The sequence below is a fragment of the Oncorhynchus mykiss genome, chromosome 12 (assembly GCF_013265735.2).
Source record: "Oncorhynchus mykiss isolate Arlee chromosome 12, USDA_OmykA_1.1, whole genome shotgun sequence".
NCBI classification, from domain to species: Eukaryota; Metazoa; Chordata; class Actinopteri; order Salmoniformes; family Salmonidae; genus Oncorhynchus; species Oncorhynchus mykiss.
Window position 1 is genome coordinate 84,383,797 of NC_048576.1, and position 18,256 is coordinate 84,402,052.

An 18,256-nucleotide genomic window follows, 5' to 3' on the forward strand; every position below is an offset into this window, starting at 1 on the left:
TCATGAGTAATAATTTGTACATTCATTCTGAAACTGTCCTTACAACTCCTCCTCAGGTTTGTGATGTAATGGAAATGTATTCTCCATCAATTTACCTGGAAAAATAAATACATAGAAACACAAACAGAAGGATTTCTTCTTCATAACAGAGCATCTCAAGATGATCTCATACTAGGTGATCTGTGGGTATCTATCAAAGCCTCTTGTGATTTGTCCTCCCAGTAAGAAGGAGCTCATGCAAAACATTTCAGTCCTCCATTTTTATTAATGTCTCTGTTGAAGGAGGATTCTGCTGTAGACTCTCAACTACCATTAGAGAACTAAGCAGATCACCATGTTTCCTACCAGAGGAATATTCTTACTGACGGTATATTTAACAGGTGTTTATACTGTCTATCAAATAAACAAGTAGTTTCAACTTAGTTTTAGTTTCAACTTCAACAATATCTCTGCTTTTTATTTCCACAGGTGTTCATGGTCAGACACTGACTAAGTCTGGACCAGTAGTTAAAAAGCCTGGATAATCCCACAAACTGACCTGTACAGCCTCTGGCTTCACATTCAGAATATATAGGATGGGTTGGATCAGACAGGCACCTGGGAAAGGACTGGAGTGGGTTGCTTATATTAGCACACAGAGTAATCCAATCTCTTACTCCTGTCAGTCCAGGGTAGATTCACCATCTCCAGAGATGACTCCAGCAGTAAGCTGTACCTACAGATGAACAGTCTGAAGAGTGAGGACACAGCAGTGTATTACTGTGCTAGAGAGTCACAGTGGTAAACTAATGGGAGCTGCCGTACAAAAACCACTTCCGCATTCAGCACAGATAATCTTATTTCTTATGAACGTTAATAGCAATATGTTTCCAATTACCGCAATACATTTGATTTTACAATAATAACTTGATACATGTAGTATAGGATTACCAATAATAAGAAAACAATGTTTAACCATTCTAGAGTGTAGTGTTAGAAACGGACACATTATAAATATTTTACCACCATTTGCACTGATATTCCCAGTACTTTTATACTGATTATCTTCATTATGCAATTATAATCTCACCCCTCGCTTCCTCTCACTCTCTGTTATATAATGCTCTGTCTGTCCTACATTCTTAGGAAAAAGGTTCCAAAGGGATTCTTCAGCTGTCCCCATATTAGAACCCTTTTCGGTTCCATTTAGAACCCTCTGTGAAAATAGTCCTACATGGAACCAAAAAGGGTTCTTCCAAGGATTCTCCCATGGAGACAGCCAAGGAACTCTTTTAGGTTCTAGATAGCTCCTTTTTTTCTAAGTGTGTAGTATGTCTGAGTCCTGGAGAGTAGAGAAGAGCAGCTCCACCAGTTCAGCTTCAACACAAACCATGTTCCCTGCATCTCTGCTGCTGCTGCTGGCAGCTGTATCCTGTGAGTTCCTGACTGTAATCTTTTCAGTATAACCTGTGTTGATGTGATACTGATGTGACTCCTTGATTGATCTGACCTGTCATTCCTCTCCCTCCTCAGGAGTTCACTGTCAGGTCGTACTCACACAGGCTGAACAGTCAGTCCAGGGGAGCCCCGGGGGACTCCTCAAATTCATTTGTGCCTGTAGTGGATTTACTCTCAGCAGTACTTGAATGCACTGGATCCACCAGGCACCTGGAAAAGGACTTGAATGGATAATTTACTATCATTCTGACCGAAGTAAGAGCAATGCCCAGGTAGTACAGGGCCGATTCACTGCATCGAAGGACCGCACTAATTTCTTTCTGCACATAAGCCAGTTGAAGCCAGAGGACTCTGCATTGTATTACTGTGCTAGAGACTCACTATGGTTAAACAAATGAGAATAGCCGTACAAAACCCATCTGGTAGAAAAAGGAAGGACGTGCACAAACACACAGACACACATACGGTATGACCAGTGGACCATGACAAGGAGATACATGAGGTACAATTCTAATGATGTATCAAATAATAACACAATGATACACCTGTTAAATACATGGTGCTAGAGTTGTTGATGCACCAACAGGGGACTCTCTCTCCCTATGATTAAAATAAAAAGACCCGTACTGATGAAGGCTCTGATAATCATAAAGTATAATATGGATGTTTATTCAAAATGCTTTAGTTTGTCAAAACGAAAGTAGTGTCTTAAATATGTTTCATCCACCACAAGTAGTACCTAATGCTGTAAATGTAGTATTTCATATTTACCCCATCCTCCTATTCAAAAAGATAACCTAAAGAGGGTCTCTGAGTTTTCAGAGTGCAAAGGTTGTGTCCAGTAATATTGGAGATGGTCCTGTAGTGTCTCTTACTGTTTTATGTATCCCCTCCCCCTTTACGTCAATGAAAACCTGGTTCTCTCCCTACTTAAACCGAATATGGCTGTCTGTGTCTGTTCTCGTTCCTCCCTCTGTGTCCTGGAGAGTAGAGAAGAGCAGCTCCACCAGTTCAGCTTCAACACAAACCATGTTCCCTGCATCTCTGCTGCTGCTGGCAGCTGCCTCCTGTGAGTCTCTCTGGGTTTGGAGGAAGAACAAAGCAAATAAAATTGCCTGTAGTATAAAACTGGCTTCAACACAACTACTAGAATTTATATAGTGTAACATGTTGCTATTTTGTGTATTTCATATTGTTCATTATTTTATTTCCCAGGTGTACAGAGTTATGAACTCTCTCAGCCAGCATCTATGACTGTCCTGCCAGGTCAACCACTGACCATCTCCTGTAAGGTCTCATATTCAGTTACTAACACTTGGACAGCTTGGATCCGAAAGCCTGCAGGGAAAACACTGGAGTGGATTGGAAATGTATATTCTGGAGACACAGAACACAAGGATTCACTGAAGAACAAGTTCAGCCTCTCAGTAGACTCTAGCAGTAATACTGTGTTTTTAAAAGGGCAGAACCTTCAGACTGAAGACTCAGCTGTGTATTATTGTGCCTACCCTCACAGTGATACAAACCAGCACAAGAGCTGTACAAAAACCAAACTCTTGGGATATGCTGTACATAAAATGGAAGCTGAAGAGCAGACGTAATTCTCCTCTGTTCCACTCAAAAAATATATGTTTTATCCATAAAATACTCAATGAGAAAGTTTAGCTCCTTTTTATTTAACTAGGCAAGTCAGTTAAGAAAAAAATCTAATTTTCAATGACAGCCTAGCCTCTTGAAACTAGGGGGCACTATTTTTATTTTTGGAAAAATAACGTTCCCAAAGTAAACCGCCTATTTCTCAGGACCAGATGCTAGAATATGCATATACAGTGCCTTGCGAAAGTATTCGGCCCCCTTGAACTTTGCGACCTTTTGCCACATTTCAGGCTTCAAACATAAAGATATAAAACTGTATTTTTTTGTGAAGAATCAACAACAAGTAGGACACAATCATGAAGTGGAACGACATTTATTGGATATTTCAAACTTTTTTAACAAATCAAAAACTGAAAAATTGGGCGTGCAAAATTATTCAGCCCCTTTACTTTCAGTGCAGCAAACTCTCTCCAGAAGTTCAGTGAGGATCTCTGAATGATCCAATGTTGACCTAAATGACTAATGATGATAAATACAATCCACCTGTGTGTAATCAAGTCTCCGTATAAATGCACCTGCACTGTGATAGTCTCAGAGGTCCGTTAAAAGCGCAGAGAGCATCATGAAGAACAAGGAACACACCAGGCAGGTCCGAGATACTGCTGTGAAGAAGTTTAAAGCCGGATTTGGATACAAAAAGATTTCACAAGCTTTAAACATCCCAAGGAGCACTGTGCAAGCGATAATATTGAAATGGAAGGTGTATCAGACCACTGCAAATCTACCAAGACCTGGCCGTCCCTCTAAACTTTCAGCTCATACAAGGAGAAGACTGATCAGAGATGCAGCCAAGAGGCCCATGATCACTCTGGATGAACTGCAGAGATCTACAGCTGAGGTGGGAGACTCTGTCTATAGGACAACAATCAGTCGTATATTGCACAAATCTGGCCTTTATGGAAGAGTGGCAAGAAAAATGCCATTTCTTAAAGATATCCATAAAAAGTGTTTGTTAAAGTTTGCCACAAGCCACCTGGGAGACACACCAAACATGTGGAAGAAGGTGCTCTGGTCAGATGAAACCAAAATTGAACTTTTTGGCAACAATGCAAAACGTTATGTTTGGCGTAAAAGCAACACAGCTGAACACACCATCCCCACTGTCAAACATGGTGGTGGCAGCATCATGGTTTGGGCCTGCTTTTCTTCAGCAGGGACAGGGAAGATGGTTAAAATTGATGGGAAGATGGATGGAGCCAAATACAGGACCATTCTGGAAGAAAACCTGATGGAGTCTGCAAAAGACCTGAGACTGGGACGGAGATTTGTCTTCCAACAAGACAATGATCCAAAACATGAAGCAAAATCTACAATGGAATGGTTCAAAAATAAACATATCCAGGTGTTAGAATGGCCAAGTCAAAGTCCAGACCTGAATCCAATCGAGAATCTGTGGAAAGAACTGAAAACTGCTGTTCACAAATGCTCTCCATCCAACCTCACTGAGCTCGAGCTGTTTTGCAAGGAGGAATGGGAAAAAATTTCAGTCTCTCGATGTGCAAAACTGATAGAGACATACCCCAAGCGACTTACAGCTGTAATCGCAGCAAAAGGTGGCGCTACAAAGTATTAACTTAAGGGGGCTGAATAATTTTGCACGCCCAATTTTTCAGTTTTTGATTTGTTAAAAAAAGTTTGAAATATCCAATAAATGTCGTTCCACTTCATGATTGTGTCCCACTTGTTGTTGATTCTTCACAAAAAAATACAGTTTTATATCTTTATGTTTGAAGCCTGAAATGTGGCAAAAGGTCGCAAAGTTCAAGGGGGCCGAATACTTTCGCAAGGCACTGTAATTGACAGCTTAGGATAGAAAATACTCTAAAGTTTCCAAAACTGTCAAAATATTGTCTGTGAGTACAACAGAACTGATATTGCAGGCGAAACCCTGAGGGAAATCCAATCAGGAAGTGCCTCTTATTTTGAAACTGTTGTGTTCCTATGCCCCCCTATTGGGCATTGAAAGGGATATCAACCTTTCAAGGGATTTTTTTTAATCAATAATGACTAATTATGTATACATTTCAATCAGGACTGACTAATCAGAAAACACATGTCACTGTATAGATGTATGCATTTTCTTTTTAATCTTAGTACTGAATATAATGTGTGTAAATGTAATCAAGAATTAGAACAATGACTGTCTGTTCCTTGGTAGAAATGAATGAACTTATAGCCAGACTGGCTAGAATGCTTATCTACACAGGCAGACCTTGGCTTGCGTCGTAAATTATCTTAGTAGGGAGAGACAATGTGGGAAGGCTTGAGAACTATACAGCCATTGTACTGCTGGTTGATGAGACGGGGTAGTACGAAAACGAATGACGTCATTTTCAGTTTATAATCTGTGGTAAACTGTATCATGTTCAGTACTCTCGAGAATAAATGCAGCTGGTTGATTTTTGAGACTGGTCTCTGTCCATTTTATGCAAATAAGAGTCTTACAAATTCTTAGGAATTGACAGTGTTTAATTTTAATTGGGTATTAAAACACAACCAGATTCCTTTTTCTACTTATTCCCTAAGGTGTCTACAGCATTTTGACGTAGTTTCACGCCTTTGTGTTGAAGAATAAGCGTAAACGACTACATTGCATAAGTGGCCAGCTGAGGGCTCTCAGAGTGATTCTTGCGTAAAAGACAGAGGTAGTCATTTTTCCTCTCGCTCCTACTGAAAAGCCAATTGTCCCGGTTGATATATTATCGAATAGATATTTGAAAAACACCTTGAGGATTGATTATAAAAACCGTTTTCCATGTTTCTGTCGATATTATGGATATAATTTGGATTTATTTCGCCGTTGTCGTGACTATTTCCGGTGGATTTCTCAAAGAGAGGTATTTTGGGTGATTAAAAATGTAATAATAATCTTTATGGAACAAAAGGAACATTTGCTGTCTAACTGGGAGTCTCGTCAGTGAAAACATCCGAAGATCATCAAAGGTAAACGGTTAATTTGATTGCTTTTCTGATTTTCGTGACCAAGCTTCCTGCTGCTAGCTGGACATAATGCTATGCTAGGCTATCGATAAACTTACAAACGCTTGTCTTGCTTTGGCTGTAAAGCATAATTTCAAAATCTGAGATGACAGGGTTATTAACAAAAGGATAAGCTGTGTTTAACTATATTTCACTTGTGATTTCATGAATATGAATATTTTTTGACCGTTGCGCTCTGCTAATTAGTGTAGTTGATGACAATTCTCCCAGATCCGGGATGGGTAGTTTCAAGAGGCTAGGAACAGTGAGTTAACTGCCTTGTTCAAGGGGAGAAGGACAGATTTTTACCTTGTCAGCTCAGGGATTCGATCTTGCAACCTTTCAGTTACTAGTCCAACGGCTCTAACCACTAGGCTACCTGCCGTCCTTTGTTAATAAAGCAGAGATGAACTGGTCAATATACTAAATACCCCTAAAATAACGGTGGACAACTTATGCTAAATTGTGATACAAAATATTGACTAGCCTTACCACTAGTTTCTGTAACAATACATGGGGTAACATGCCACAATTACTGAACTTATGCAACATTATGACAAGCTATAGGACGCAGCCATTCATCTTCCTTGGCCAAAATATGGTGCCATGACTCCACAATTCATCACTGTCACAACTGGAATGACTTATTTACACATACAAAAGGTATGTATACATTGTATGTACAGTACGTATGTACTGTGCCTTCGGAAAGTATTCTGACTACTTGACTTTTTCACACATTTTGTTACATTACAGCCTTATTCTAACATGTATTAAATAAATTGAAATATTCAGCAATCTACACACAATACTCCATAATGATGAAGCAAAAACAGATTTTTAGAATTTCTGCTAATTTATAAAAAATAAAATCATAAATAACTTACATAAACATTCAGACTCTTTACTATGAGACTCAAAGTTGAGCTCAGGTGCATCCTGTTTCCATTGATCATCATTGAGATATTTCTAAGACTTGATTGGAGTCCACCTGTGGTAAATTCAATCGATTTGACATGATTTAGAAAGGCACACACCCGTTTATATAAAGGTCCCACAGTTGACAGTGCATATCAGAGCAAAGACCAAGCGGTGAAGTCAAAGGAATTGTACGTGGAGCTCCGAGACAGGATTGTGTCGAGGCACAGATCTGGGGAAGGGTACCAAAAAATGTCTGCAGCATTGAAGGTCCCCAAGAACACAGTGGCCTCCATCATTCTTAAATGGAAGAAGTTTTGAACCACCTGGACTCTTCCTTGAGCTGGTCGCCCGGCCAAACTGAGCAATCAGGGGAGAAGGGCCTTGGTTAGGGAGGTGACCAAGAACCCGATGGTCACTCTGACAGAGCTCTAGCGTTCCTCTGTAGAGATAGGAGAACCTTCCAGAAGGACAACCATCTCTGCAGCACTCCACCAATCAGGCCTTTATGGTAGAGTGGCCAGATGGAAGCCACTCCTCAGTAAAAGGCACATGACAGCCCGCTTGGAGTTTTCCAAAAGGCACCTAAAGTCTCTCAGACAATGAGAAACAAGATTCTCTTGTCTGATGAAACCAAGATTGAACTCTTTGGCCTGAATGCCAAGCGTCACGTCTGGAGGAAACCAGGCACCATCCCTTTGGTGAAGCATGGTGGTGGCAGCATCATGCTGTGGGGATGTCTTTCAGCGGCAGGGACTGGGAGACTAGTCAGGATCGACTGAATGATGAACATGGGCAAAGTACAGAGTGTCCTTGAGTGGCCCAGCCAGAGCCTGGACTTGAACCCGATCTAACATCTCAGGATAGATCTGAAAATAGATGTGCAGCAACGCTCCCCGACCAACCTGGCATAGCTTCAGGATCTCTGAAGAATGGGAATGGGAGAAAGAAGAATGGGAGAAACTCCCCAAATCCAGGTGTGCCAAGCTTGTAGCATCATACCCAAGAAGACACAAGGCTGTAATTGTTGCCAAAGGTGCTTCAACAAAGTACTGAGTGAAGGGTCTGTATACTTATGTAAATGTGATATTTGCAAACATTGATACAAACTGGATGCTTTTTATAGTGGAGATCAAGTTTATAAATAGCTTGGCTGTGCAGATGAGACAGTGGATTGCGCAGTCAGATGGAACAGAGTAAATAGGCCTTTTAACATCATAGATTTAGCAGGTGATAACTTGTGGAACAGACACCGGCTGGAATGCTGTTTAACCAATCCGCATTCAGGATTAGACCCACCCGTTGTATAATTGAAAACAATCACAGCGTGGTACTTAATTGTTACTCAGAAATGATTTCATGTCGAGATAAAATGGCTGCATTGGACTTTGAACAAATTATTCAGGTAGTGGTGCGTTGGTAATATCACTGGGGAAGCCAGAAGGAAAAAAATGCCATATTACAACCTACGTGTTGTGATAATTGCGCTGTTTGCTCTTTAACCTGTTAGTTCATATGCCTTGAGACCATGATACAGTGCCTTGCGAAAGTATTCGGCCCCCTTGAACTTTGCAAACTTTTGCCACATTTCAGGCTTCAAACATAAAGATATAAAATTGTATTTTTTTGTGAAGAATCAACAACAAGTGGGACACAATCATGAAGTGGAACGACATTTATTGGATCTTTCAAACTTTTTTAACAAATCAAAAACTGAAAAATTGGGCGTGCAAAATTATTCAGCCCCTTTACTTTCAGTGCAGCAAACTCTCTCCAGAAGTTCAGTGAGGATCTCTGAATGATCCAATGTTGACCTAAATGACTAATGATGATAAATACAATCCACCTGTGTGTAATCAAGTCTCCGTATAAATGCACCTGCACTGTCATAGTCTCAGAGGTCCGTTAAAAGCGCAGAGAGCATCATGAAGAACAAGGAACACACCAGGCAGGTCCGAGATACTGTTGTGAAGAAGTTTAAAGCTGGATTTGGATACAAAAAGATTTCACAAGCTTTAAACATCCCAAGGAGCACTGTGCAAGCGATAATATTGAAATGGAAGGAGTATCAGACCACTGCAAATCTACCAAGACCTGGCCGTCCCTCTAAACTTTCAGCTCATACAAGGAGAAGACTGATCAGAGATGCAGCCAAGAGGCCCATGATCACTCTGGATGAACTGCAGAGATCTACAGCTGAGGTGGAAGACTCTGTCCATAGGACAACAATCAGTCGTATATTGCACAAATCTGACCTTTATGGAAGAGTGGCAAGAAGAAAGCCATTTCTTAAAGATATCCATAAAAACTGTTGTTTAAAGTTTGCCACAAGCCACCTGGGAGACACACCAAACATGTGGAAGAAGGTGCTCTGGTCAGATGAAACCAAAATTTAACTTTTTGGCAACAATGCAAAACGTTATGTTTGGCGTAAAAGCAACACAGCTGAACACACCATCCCCACTGTCAAACATGGTGGTGGCAGCATCATGGTTTGGGCCTGCTTTTCTTCAGCAGGGACAGGGAAGATGGTTAAAATTGATGGGAAGATGGATGGAGCCAAATACAGGACCATTCTGGAAGAAAACCTGATGGAGTCTGCAAAAGACCTGAGACTGGGACGGAGATTTGTCTTCCAACAAGACAATGATCCAAACATAAAGCAACATCTACAATGGAATGGTTCAAAAATAAACATATCCAGGTGTTAGAATGGCCAAGTCAAAGTCCAGACCTGAATCCAATCGAGAATCTGTGGAAAGAACTGAAAACTGCTGTTCACAAATGCTCTCCATCCAACCTCACTGAGCTCGAGCTGTTTTGCAAGGAGGAATGGGAAAAAATTTCAGTCTCTCGATGTGCAAAACTGATAGAGACATACCCCAAGCGACTTACAGCTGTAATCGCAGCAAAAGGTGGCTCTACAAAGTCTTAACTTAAGGGGGCTGAATAATTTTGCACGCCCAATTTTTCAGTTTTTGATTTGTTAAAAAAGTTTGAAATATCCAATAAATGTCGTTCCACTTCATGATTGTGTCCCACTTGTTGTTGATTCTTCACAAAAAAATACAGTTTTATATCTTTATGTTTGAAGCCTGAAATGTGGCAAAAGGTCGCAAAGTTCAAGGGGGCCGAATACTTTCGGAAGACACATTGGCAGAATAAATTAAACGACACCTTTGTTTCATCACAAAACCGGAGAGCAACATCTGTCCTGTGGAGTCCACAAAGCATATTGCTTGCAACAAATCGTTACATGACCAAAAGCATGGTCAAGCAAGTTAATGTTTCCATCATTTTCAGACCACTAATCAACTATTGACTTTAGAACCACAGAGTTAACGTAAGTCGCAAAGAAAACAGGAGCTGCCTCCACTTCTCCAGCACCATTTCAACTTCAACATGTCAACATCATCAAATTACCAATGCTTAATCAAATACAGTGACAACTAAAATATACCAAAAACAATTTAGTTCAAGCAGCATAAGCTAAATATGATGTGGCTGTACATTTTTCTGATTTATGTGTGTGTGTGTGCATGCGTGTGTGTGTGTTCGTGCAAGTAGAAAAAAACGGTCTATCAATCTGTCATACAACACACACTTTTATTTTTGGTTGTCTTAGGCTACCTAGCTAAAATGCTTGCTCGCTAGCCTAACTTCCTTTCATGGGCAATGTTAGCTAGTTAACATTAGCCTCCTACAGTACATCTAGCTACATATTGAACTTCAAACCTCTCAGGACAGGGGCACAATGTATAAATTAATGGTTGGTTCAGAATCTCCATTATAATCATTGGCCAGTAGGGAGAATTAAGTAAAACCACACGTTAAAATCTCCATCCATGGCTAATATAGGAAAGGAACAATTTTAGCTAGCTAGCTAACAACTCGAGGACAACAACATAACGGGAAGCAACAATTCAAGTTGTTTCTGTCAATGACGTATGATCTTGGTGCAATTTCATAGGAGTGACGCCAAATCCAAACTGGCTTCCCTTTATACTTTTTTTGGTGTGCCAGGACCATTCACAGTTGAGCTCACTCAGTTCAGCTCAACAATGTTTGGCTATTATTTTAGCCTTTTTTTATCAAAGGAGGCCAAATGCTCGCTAACCTTTTTTTATCAAGGGAGGCCAAATGCTCGCTATCAAGGGAGGCCAAATGCTCGCTAGCTTCCCTTGCATTCAATGCTACGGGCGGCAACAATGTCATACTCTTTTGGACCAGACAGCATCATATAAATGGCCTACACATACAGAGACAAATATCGCTCGGATGCTTTCTCCGTTGAGATACATTTAGCCTCTTGCAAATTGAAGGACAATTAGGAAACACAGAGAGACGAAAGAAAAATATTTAAAAAATGTATCGGACAATTTTTGGGGGAAGCCTGGCTTCCCTTGGGATCCTTGAATTCCTGCCACTGCATATGAAGCTGTTCCCCATCTCTGAGTTCTCTATATTATATTATTGTATATTACAGTGCCTTGCGAAAGTATTCGGCCCCCTTGAACTTTGCGACCTTTTGCCACATTTCAGGCTTCAAACATAAAGATATAAAACTGTATTTTTTTGTGAAGAATCAACAACAAGTGGGACACAATCATGAAGTGGAACGACATTTATTGGATATTTCAAACTTTAACAAATCAAAAACTGAAAAATTGGGCGTGCAAAATTATTCAGCCCCCTTAAGTTAATACTTTGTAGCGCCACCTTTTGCTGCGATTACAGCTGTAAGTCGCTTGGGGTATGCCTCTATCAGTTTTGCACATCGAGAGACTGAAATTTTTTCCCATTCCTCCTTGCAAAACAGCTCGAGCTCAGTGAGGTTGGATGGAGAGCATTTGTGAACAGCAGTTTTCAGTTCTTTCCACAGATTCTCGATTGGATTCAGGTCTGGACTTTGACTTGGCCATTCTAACACCTGGATATGTTTATTTTTGAACCATTCCATTGTAGATTTTGCTTTATGTTTTGGATCATTGTCTTGTTGGAAGACAAATCTCCGTCCCAGTCTCAGGTCTTTTGCAGTATTTGGCTCCATCCATCTTCCCATCAATTTTAACCATCTTCCCTGTCCCTGCTGAAGAAAAGCAGGCCCAAACCATGATGCTGCCACCACCACGTTTGACAGTGGGGATGGTGTGTTCAGGGTGATGAGCTGTGTTGCTTTTACGCCAAACATAACGTTTTGCATTGTTGCCAAAAAGTTCAATTTTGGTTTCATCTGCACCTTCTTCCACATGTTTGGTGTGTCTCCCAGGTGGCTTGTGGCAAACTTTAAACGACACTTTTTATGGATATCTTTAAGAAATGGCTTTCTTCTTGCCACTCTTCCATAAAGGCCAGATTTGTGCAATATACGACTGATTGTTGTCCTATGGACAGAGTCTTCCACCTCAGCTGTAGATCTCTGCAGTTCATCCAGAGTGATCATGGGCCTCTTGGCTGCATCTCTGATCAGTCTTCTCCTTGTATGAGCTGAAAGTTTAGAGGGACGGCCAGGTCTTGGTAGATTTGCAGTGGTCTGATACTCCTTCCATTTCAATATTAGCGCTTGCACAGAGCTCCTTGGGATGTTTAAAGCTTGGGAAATCTTTTTGTATCCAAATCCGGCTTTAAACTTCTTCACAACAGTATCTCGGACCTGCCTGGTGTGTTCCTTGTTCTTCATGATGCTCTCTGCGCTTTTAACGGACCTCTGAGACTATCACAGTGCAGGTGCATTTATACGGAAACTTGATTACACACAGGTGGATAGTATTTATCATCATTAGTCATTTAGGTCAACATTGGATCATTCAGAGATCCTCACTGAACTTCTGGAGAGAGTTTGCTGCACTGAAAGTAAAGGGGCTGAATAATTTTGCACGCCCAATTTTTCAGTTTTTGATTTGTTAAAAAAGTTTGAAATATCCAATAAATGTCGTTCCACTTCATGATTGTGTCCCAGTTGTTGTTGATTCTTCACAAAAAATACAGTTTTATATCTTTATGTTTGAAGCCTGAAATGTGGCAAAAGGTCGCAAAGTTCAAGGGGCTGAATACTTTCGCAAGGCACTGTATAGATGGAACAAGTATAGATGGAACAAGTTTAGATGGAACAGGTTTAGATGGAACAAGTATAGATGGAACAAGTTTAGATGGAACAGGTTTAGATGGAACAAGTATAGATGGAACAAGTTAAGATGGAACAAATATAGATGGATGAAGTATAGATGAAACAAGTATAGATGGAACAAGTATAGATGGAAGTTTAGATGGAATAAGTTTAGCTGGAACAAGTTTAGTTGGAACAAGTTTAGATGGAACTGATGACTGTCTGGATTTTAGTTGTCATGGCGATGTCCATACACAGTAAGTAAAGCATTACATGGTGACTGAAGGAGGTATCATGGTTAAACTTGAAATTATTGTAAATATCACATCTTCAACTGAATGTTGAAACGGTTTTGTTTCGCAGATGTTTGTTGTAACATCAGGCAGGATCAGTCTCCTCCTCAAGTGAAAAGACCTGGAGACACTGTTTGTTATGGATACAGATATCCTGTGTTCTTTTCTCTCCTTCTCCCCTCACAGGTGAAAATCATCACTCCCCAATCAGTCACCAATCAAGCATCAATCAGAAGACACACCTCGTCCTGTTTCCTACCCAATCACAGTTCCTTTCTCTTGGTTTAAAAACCCTGTCAGTTGTTTGCTCTTAAGCTCAATCTCTCTGTAAATGCCATGTCTGTAGGTCTCTCTGTTTCACTCTCTCTTTATGTATTGGCCTCTCCCTTTATGTATTGACCTCTCTTTTGTTTGAGCACCTCCATATCACTTTGTCCTCACCTGTGAGTATTGTTTTTGGTTATGTGTTTGTTTGCTGGTGGGAAAAGGGGGAAACAAGACAAGTCGTCCATGGGCATACACTACCCGTAGGTAAACTTTATTAAATACACTAGTTAGAACTGGGCGGACCACCCACTGTATTTTTGGTTAGTTAGCTGTTGTTGAAATAGGCTAGTCTAGCTTAGGGGTGTTTGACTACTTATTTATTTCCTTGGGTCCAGCTCAGCCCCTTTTCCTGCTCCCCCCATTACCGTGTGTTTTCCAATAAACCCTGAGTTTGACGGTAGATTTCAGTTGTCGTGGTTATTTCGTTCTCACTTTTACTTTGTCAGCATTGCTGACATGATGCTGCATTTGGTGGCAGCATCATGTTGTGGGGGTGCATTGCTGCAGGAGGGACTGGTGCACTTCACAAAATAGATGGCTTCATGAGGTAGGAAAATTATGTGGATATATTGAAGCAACATCTCAAGACATCAGTCAGGTTAAAGCTTGGTCGCAAATGGGTCTTCCAAATGGACAATGACCCCAAGCATACTTCCAAAGTTGTGGAAAATGGCTTAATGACAACAAAGTCAAGGTATTGGAGTGGCCATCACAAAGCCCTGACTTCAATCCCATAGACAATTTGTGGGCAGAACTGAAAAAGTGTGCGCAAGGAGGCCTACAAACCTGTTTCAGTTATACCAGCTCTGTCAGGAGGAACGGGCCAAAATTCACCCAACATATTGTGGGAAGCTTGTGGAAGGCAACCTGAAATGTTTGATTCAAGTTAAACAATTTAAAGGCAATGATACTAAATACTATTTGAGTGTATGTAAACTTCTGACCCACTGGGAATGTGATGAATGAAATAAGAGCTGAAATAAATCATTCTCTCTACTAATTATTATGATTTTTCACATTCTAAAAATAAACTTAAAACAGTGAATTTTTACTAGGATTAAATGTCAGGATTTGTGAAATTGTTAGTTTAAATGTATTTGGCTAAAGTAAGGTAACTTCCAATTTCAACTGTATTTTATAAGCTGAAAAACAAGTTCAGTATCCCCAGAGACACTTCCAGCAGCAAAGTGACTTTAACAGGACAGAGTCTGCAGACTGAAGACACAGCTGTGTGTTATTGTGCTCGCTACCCACTGTGATACAAACAGACACAGAACCTGTAGAAAAACTCCATGACATTCAAATGAGTATAAACACTACAGTACAAAGTTGTATATAAAAATTAAAACACATATACTTTCATCACAATTACTGTATTACTACAGTTCCTTAGCAGTGACATTCCATCCATCAAATCTGCTCAAAGTATTATTATTACGCTCCCCTCTTCGTTTTTATGTATCCGAGCTAGGTTAGGTGAACTAAATGTTTTTTATAGTAAGGTATCATTTTACTGTAATCCATTCCCCTTTATTAAAATGTAAATTAACTCACTGTCTCTATAAGTTAAGTTTTCAGGTCAAATGTACCTGTTCCCCATCTCTGAATCTCCATATGATCTCTGTGTGATCTTCCCACCCTGGGAGGAGGGCATTACAAAATTCTGACCTCATCCATTACTACTTATCTCACTGCAGAGTGGAGGAGAGGAAATGAAACGGGACTAGTCTGAAGAACAGGGACACACCATAACTTCTGACAATTCATGATGAAATATTCTATTGATTTACTACTGATGATTGTAGGGTTGACAGGTGAACACTTTAAGACTAGTTTTATGTAAACATATTGTTACGTGAGGTTTTTAGTCAGGTATTATCTCTATGTTGCTTTATCTCCACAGGTGTTCATGGTCAGTCACTGAATCTGTAGTTATAAAACCTGGAGAATCACACAAACTGACCTGCACGTATACTGAATTATGTGGCCACATTTGGAATTCTTGGATCAGAAAGGCTCCTGTGAAAGAATTAGAATGAGTTGCAGCTATTACCAGCAGTGATGGTGGCAGTCAGTTCAGGGTCGGGTCACCATCTCCAGAGACAACAGCAAGCAGCAGGTGTATCTCCAGATGAACAGTCTGAAGACTGAAGACTCTGCTGTTTATTATTGTTGCAGAGACACAGTGACACAGGAGTATGCAGAACTGTATAAACACTGGTTGACACTTGCTAGAACTTGCAACATTCTAACCGGATTACGTAATGAACCAAAGCGTCCGTTGCTATGCTGGTTGCTGGGCTCTATTTTACCTCGTAGCGGAGTTCTAGTTCTCTTTCACCGTATAAACGCTTGCTCAATCTGCACAAAATTATTACCTCAGAATTCCTCTCCAAGGACAGTGTTTTTGACAGTGACAACCTGCTGACTACCTGCTGCTTCAGAGGACCGAAAAGACTGGAAAGAGAATACTTTCTTTACCATATATTTGTCTTTATAAACTGGGTTGTTCGAGCCCTGAATGCTGATTTGCTGACACGTACACCACGTGCATGATAAAACATTTATTTTTACTGCTCTAATTACAGTATGAAAAACAGAGAGCCGAATGAAGGACAGGGAGGAGAGGGAGTCAGGGTATGGAGCAGATTTTATATATTTCCTGAGGTTTCTTATATCTCCTAGATAAAGGACAGACACTTCAAAAACGTATTCCTTATGATTTATTTTTTACTTTTCTTTTTTGCCATTAATGCATGTGTTATTCAATGCATTTCTATGGGCTACAGTAGATACCCAAAGGAGTCCTAAAATTCTAAAACACATAGCTAAATGTTCCATGGTACAACCATCTTAAAACAATTCCATATGTCATCTTAGAACCCTTAGAAAATAGTTGCCTTTAGTTGAAACTCGAAATATAACCCTATACAAACTATATTTGACTTTCTTGAGTATTTTAAATGTTGGTATTTTCAAATAAACTACAACATACAACTATTTTCTGCACAGGTCTGAACTCCACAATAGATTCCCAAGAAGGGATAAGCAGTATTTAAAAACAATTGGATTAGGATCCCCATTAAGTGTTGCGAAAGCAACAGCTACTATTCCTTGAGTCCCCACAAAACATGAAACATGACATAATACAGAACATGAATAAACAAGAACAGCTCAAGAACAGAACTACACACATTTAAAAAAGGCACATATAGCCAACATATCAGTACATACACACAAAATATCTAGGTCAAATAGGAGAGAGGTGTTGTGCCGGCAGGTGATGCTTTATCTGTTTTTTGAAACCAGGTTTGCTTTTGATTTGAGCAATATGTGATGGAACAGAGTTCCATGCAAAAATGGCTCTATATAATACTGTACGCTTTCTTGAATTTGTTCTGGAATTGGGGACTAAGAGATAATTCAAATTCAATACTAATGGTATTGTCCCACATAAGGAAATACTCTTGTTTTTGTGCTGTTCAGCATTGCATAAAATACAAAACATATCTAGTGTGAACATCCCATATGGAAAATATGAACTACAGAGAGCAGAATAAAGGACAGGGAGGAGAGAGAATCAAGGAATAGAGCAGATTTCTCCCTCTCAGTCTCTATTTAAGCCTCTAGAGGGCGGTCTATGCAAAGTATCCCTCCCCTTCATCCCTTTATAATCAGAGACTCAACTCTGGTCTTCTCATTATAGGCAGCTTGGACTGACATTATAACATTACAAGTCCTGTACTAACTAATACTGAACAATGAGGACTGCCTGGACTTTAGTACTCATGTTGGTGTCTGTAAAAAGTAAGTGACAATATTATGTGTCAACTAAAATGGATGTACCATCATTTTCATGTGTGTTTTATTTGTATGAACTACTAGAAAGATTGACCGATTATTTGTCATTTAATTTCCAAAGGTGTTCAGGGTCAGACACTGACGGAGTCTGAATCAGTGGTTAAAAAGCATGGAGAATCCCACAAACTGACCTGTACATATTCTGGGTTTGGTGGCAACTATTGGAATGCTTGGATCAGACAGGCTCCTGGGAAAGGACTGGAGTGGGTTGCAACTATCAGTGATGGTGGCAGCACTTACTACCCCCAGTCTGTTCAGGGTCGGGTCACCATCTCCAGAGACAACAGCAAGCAGCAGGTGTATCTCCAGATGAACAGTCTGAAGACTGAAGACTCTGCTGTTTATTATTGTGCCAGAGACACAGTGACACAGGATGCTGCAGCGGTGTACAAAAACTGACTAAGCAAGCACTTCTCTTACTGTGAGAGTCTGTGAAATAATTCTGAGCTCCAGTCTCTGTCAACATTAATCTCACGGCCCTACCAACACTAGGAGAGAGTAGACACATACTACTCTAAATTATAACCATTATTATTTGAAAAGCATAAAACGTACCTGTCATTTTGTAAGATAAAAACATAAATATCTTTACAGCCATTCGATTATAATCTCTAGCAGCTAAAACCATTTGCTTCATTTGCGTCTATTTGAATGAAACCAAATGTCAAATTTCAACAAA

At 40.1% G+C, this 18,256-nt stretch overlaps 2 gene segments (V, D, J or C); both read left to right on the forward strand.

Annotated features, from left to right (window-relative positions):
• Positions 1–2,400: 2,400 nt before the first annotated feature.
• Positions 2,401–14,990, forward strand: LOC118936493. The segment is given in 3 exon segments: positions 2,401–2,506; positions 2,653–3,005; positions 14,859–14,990. Coding segments are annotated over 3 exon segments (510 nt in total).
• A 2,347-nt stretch (positions 14,991–17,337) lies between these two features.
• Positions 17,338–17,991, forward strand: LOC118937760. The segment is given in 2 exon segments: positions 17,338–17,523; positions 17,639–17,991. Coding segments are annotated over 2 exon segments (384 nt in total).
• The last annotated feature ends 265 nt before the right edge of the window (positions 17,992–18,256 follow it).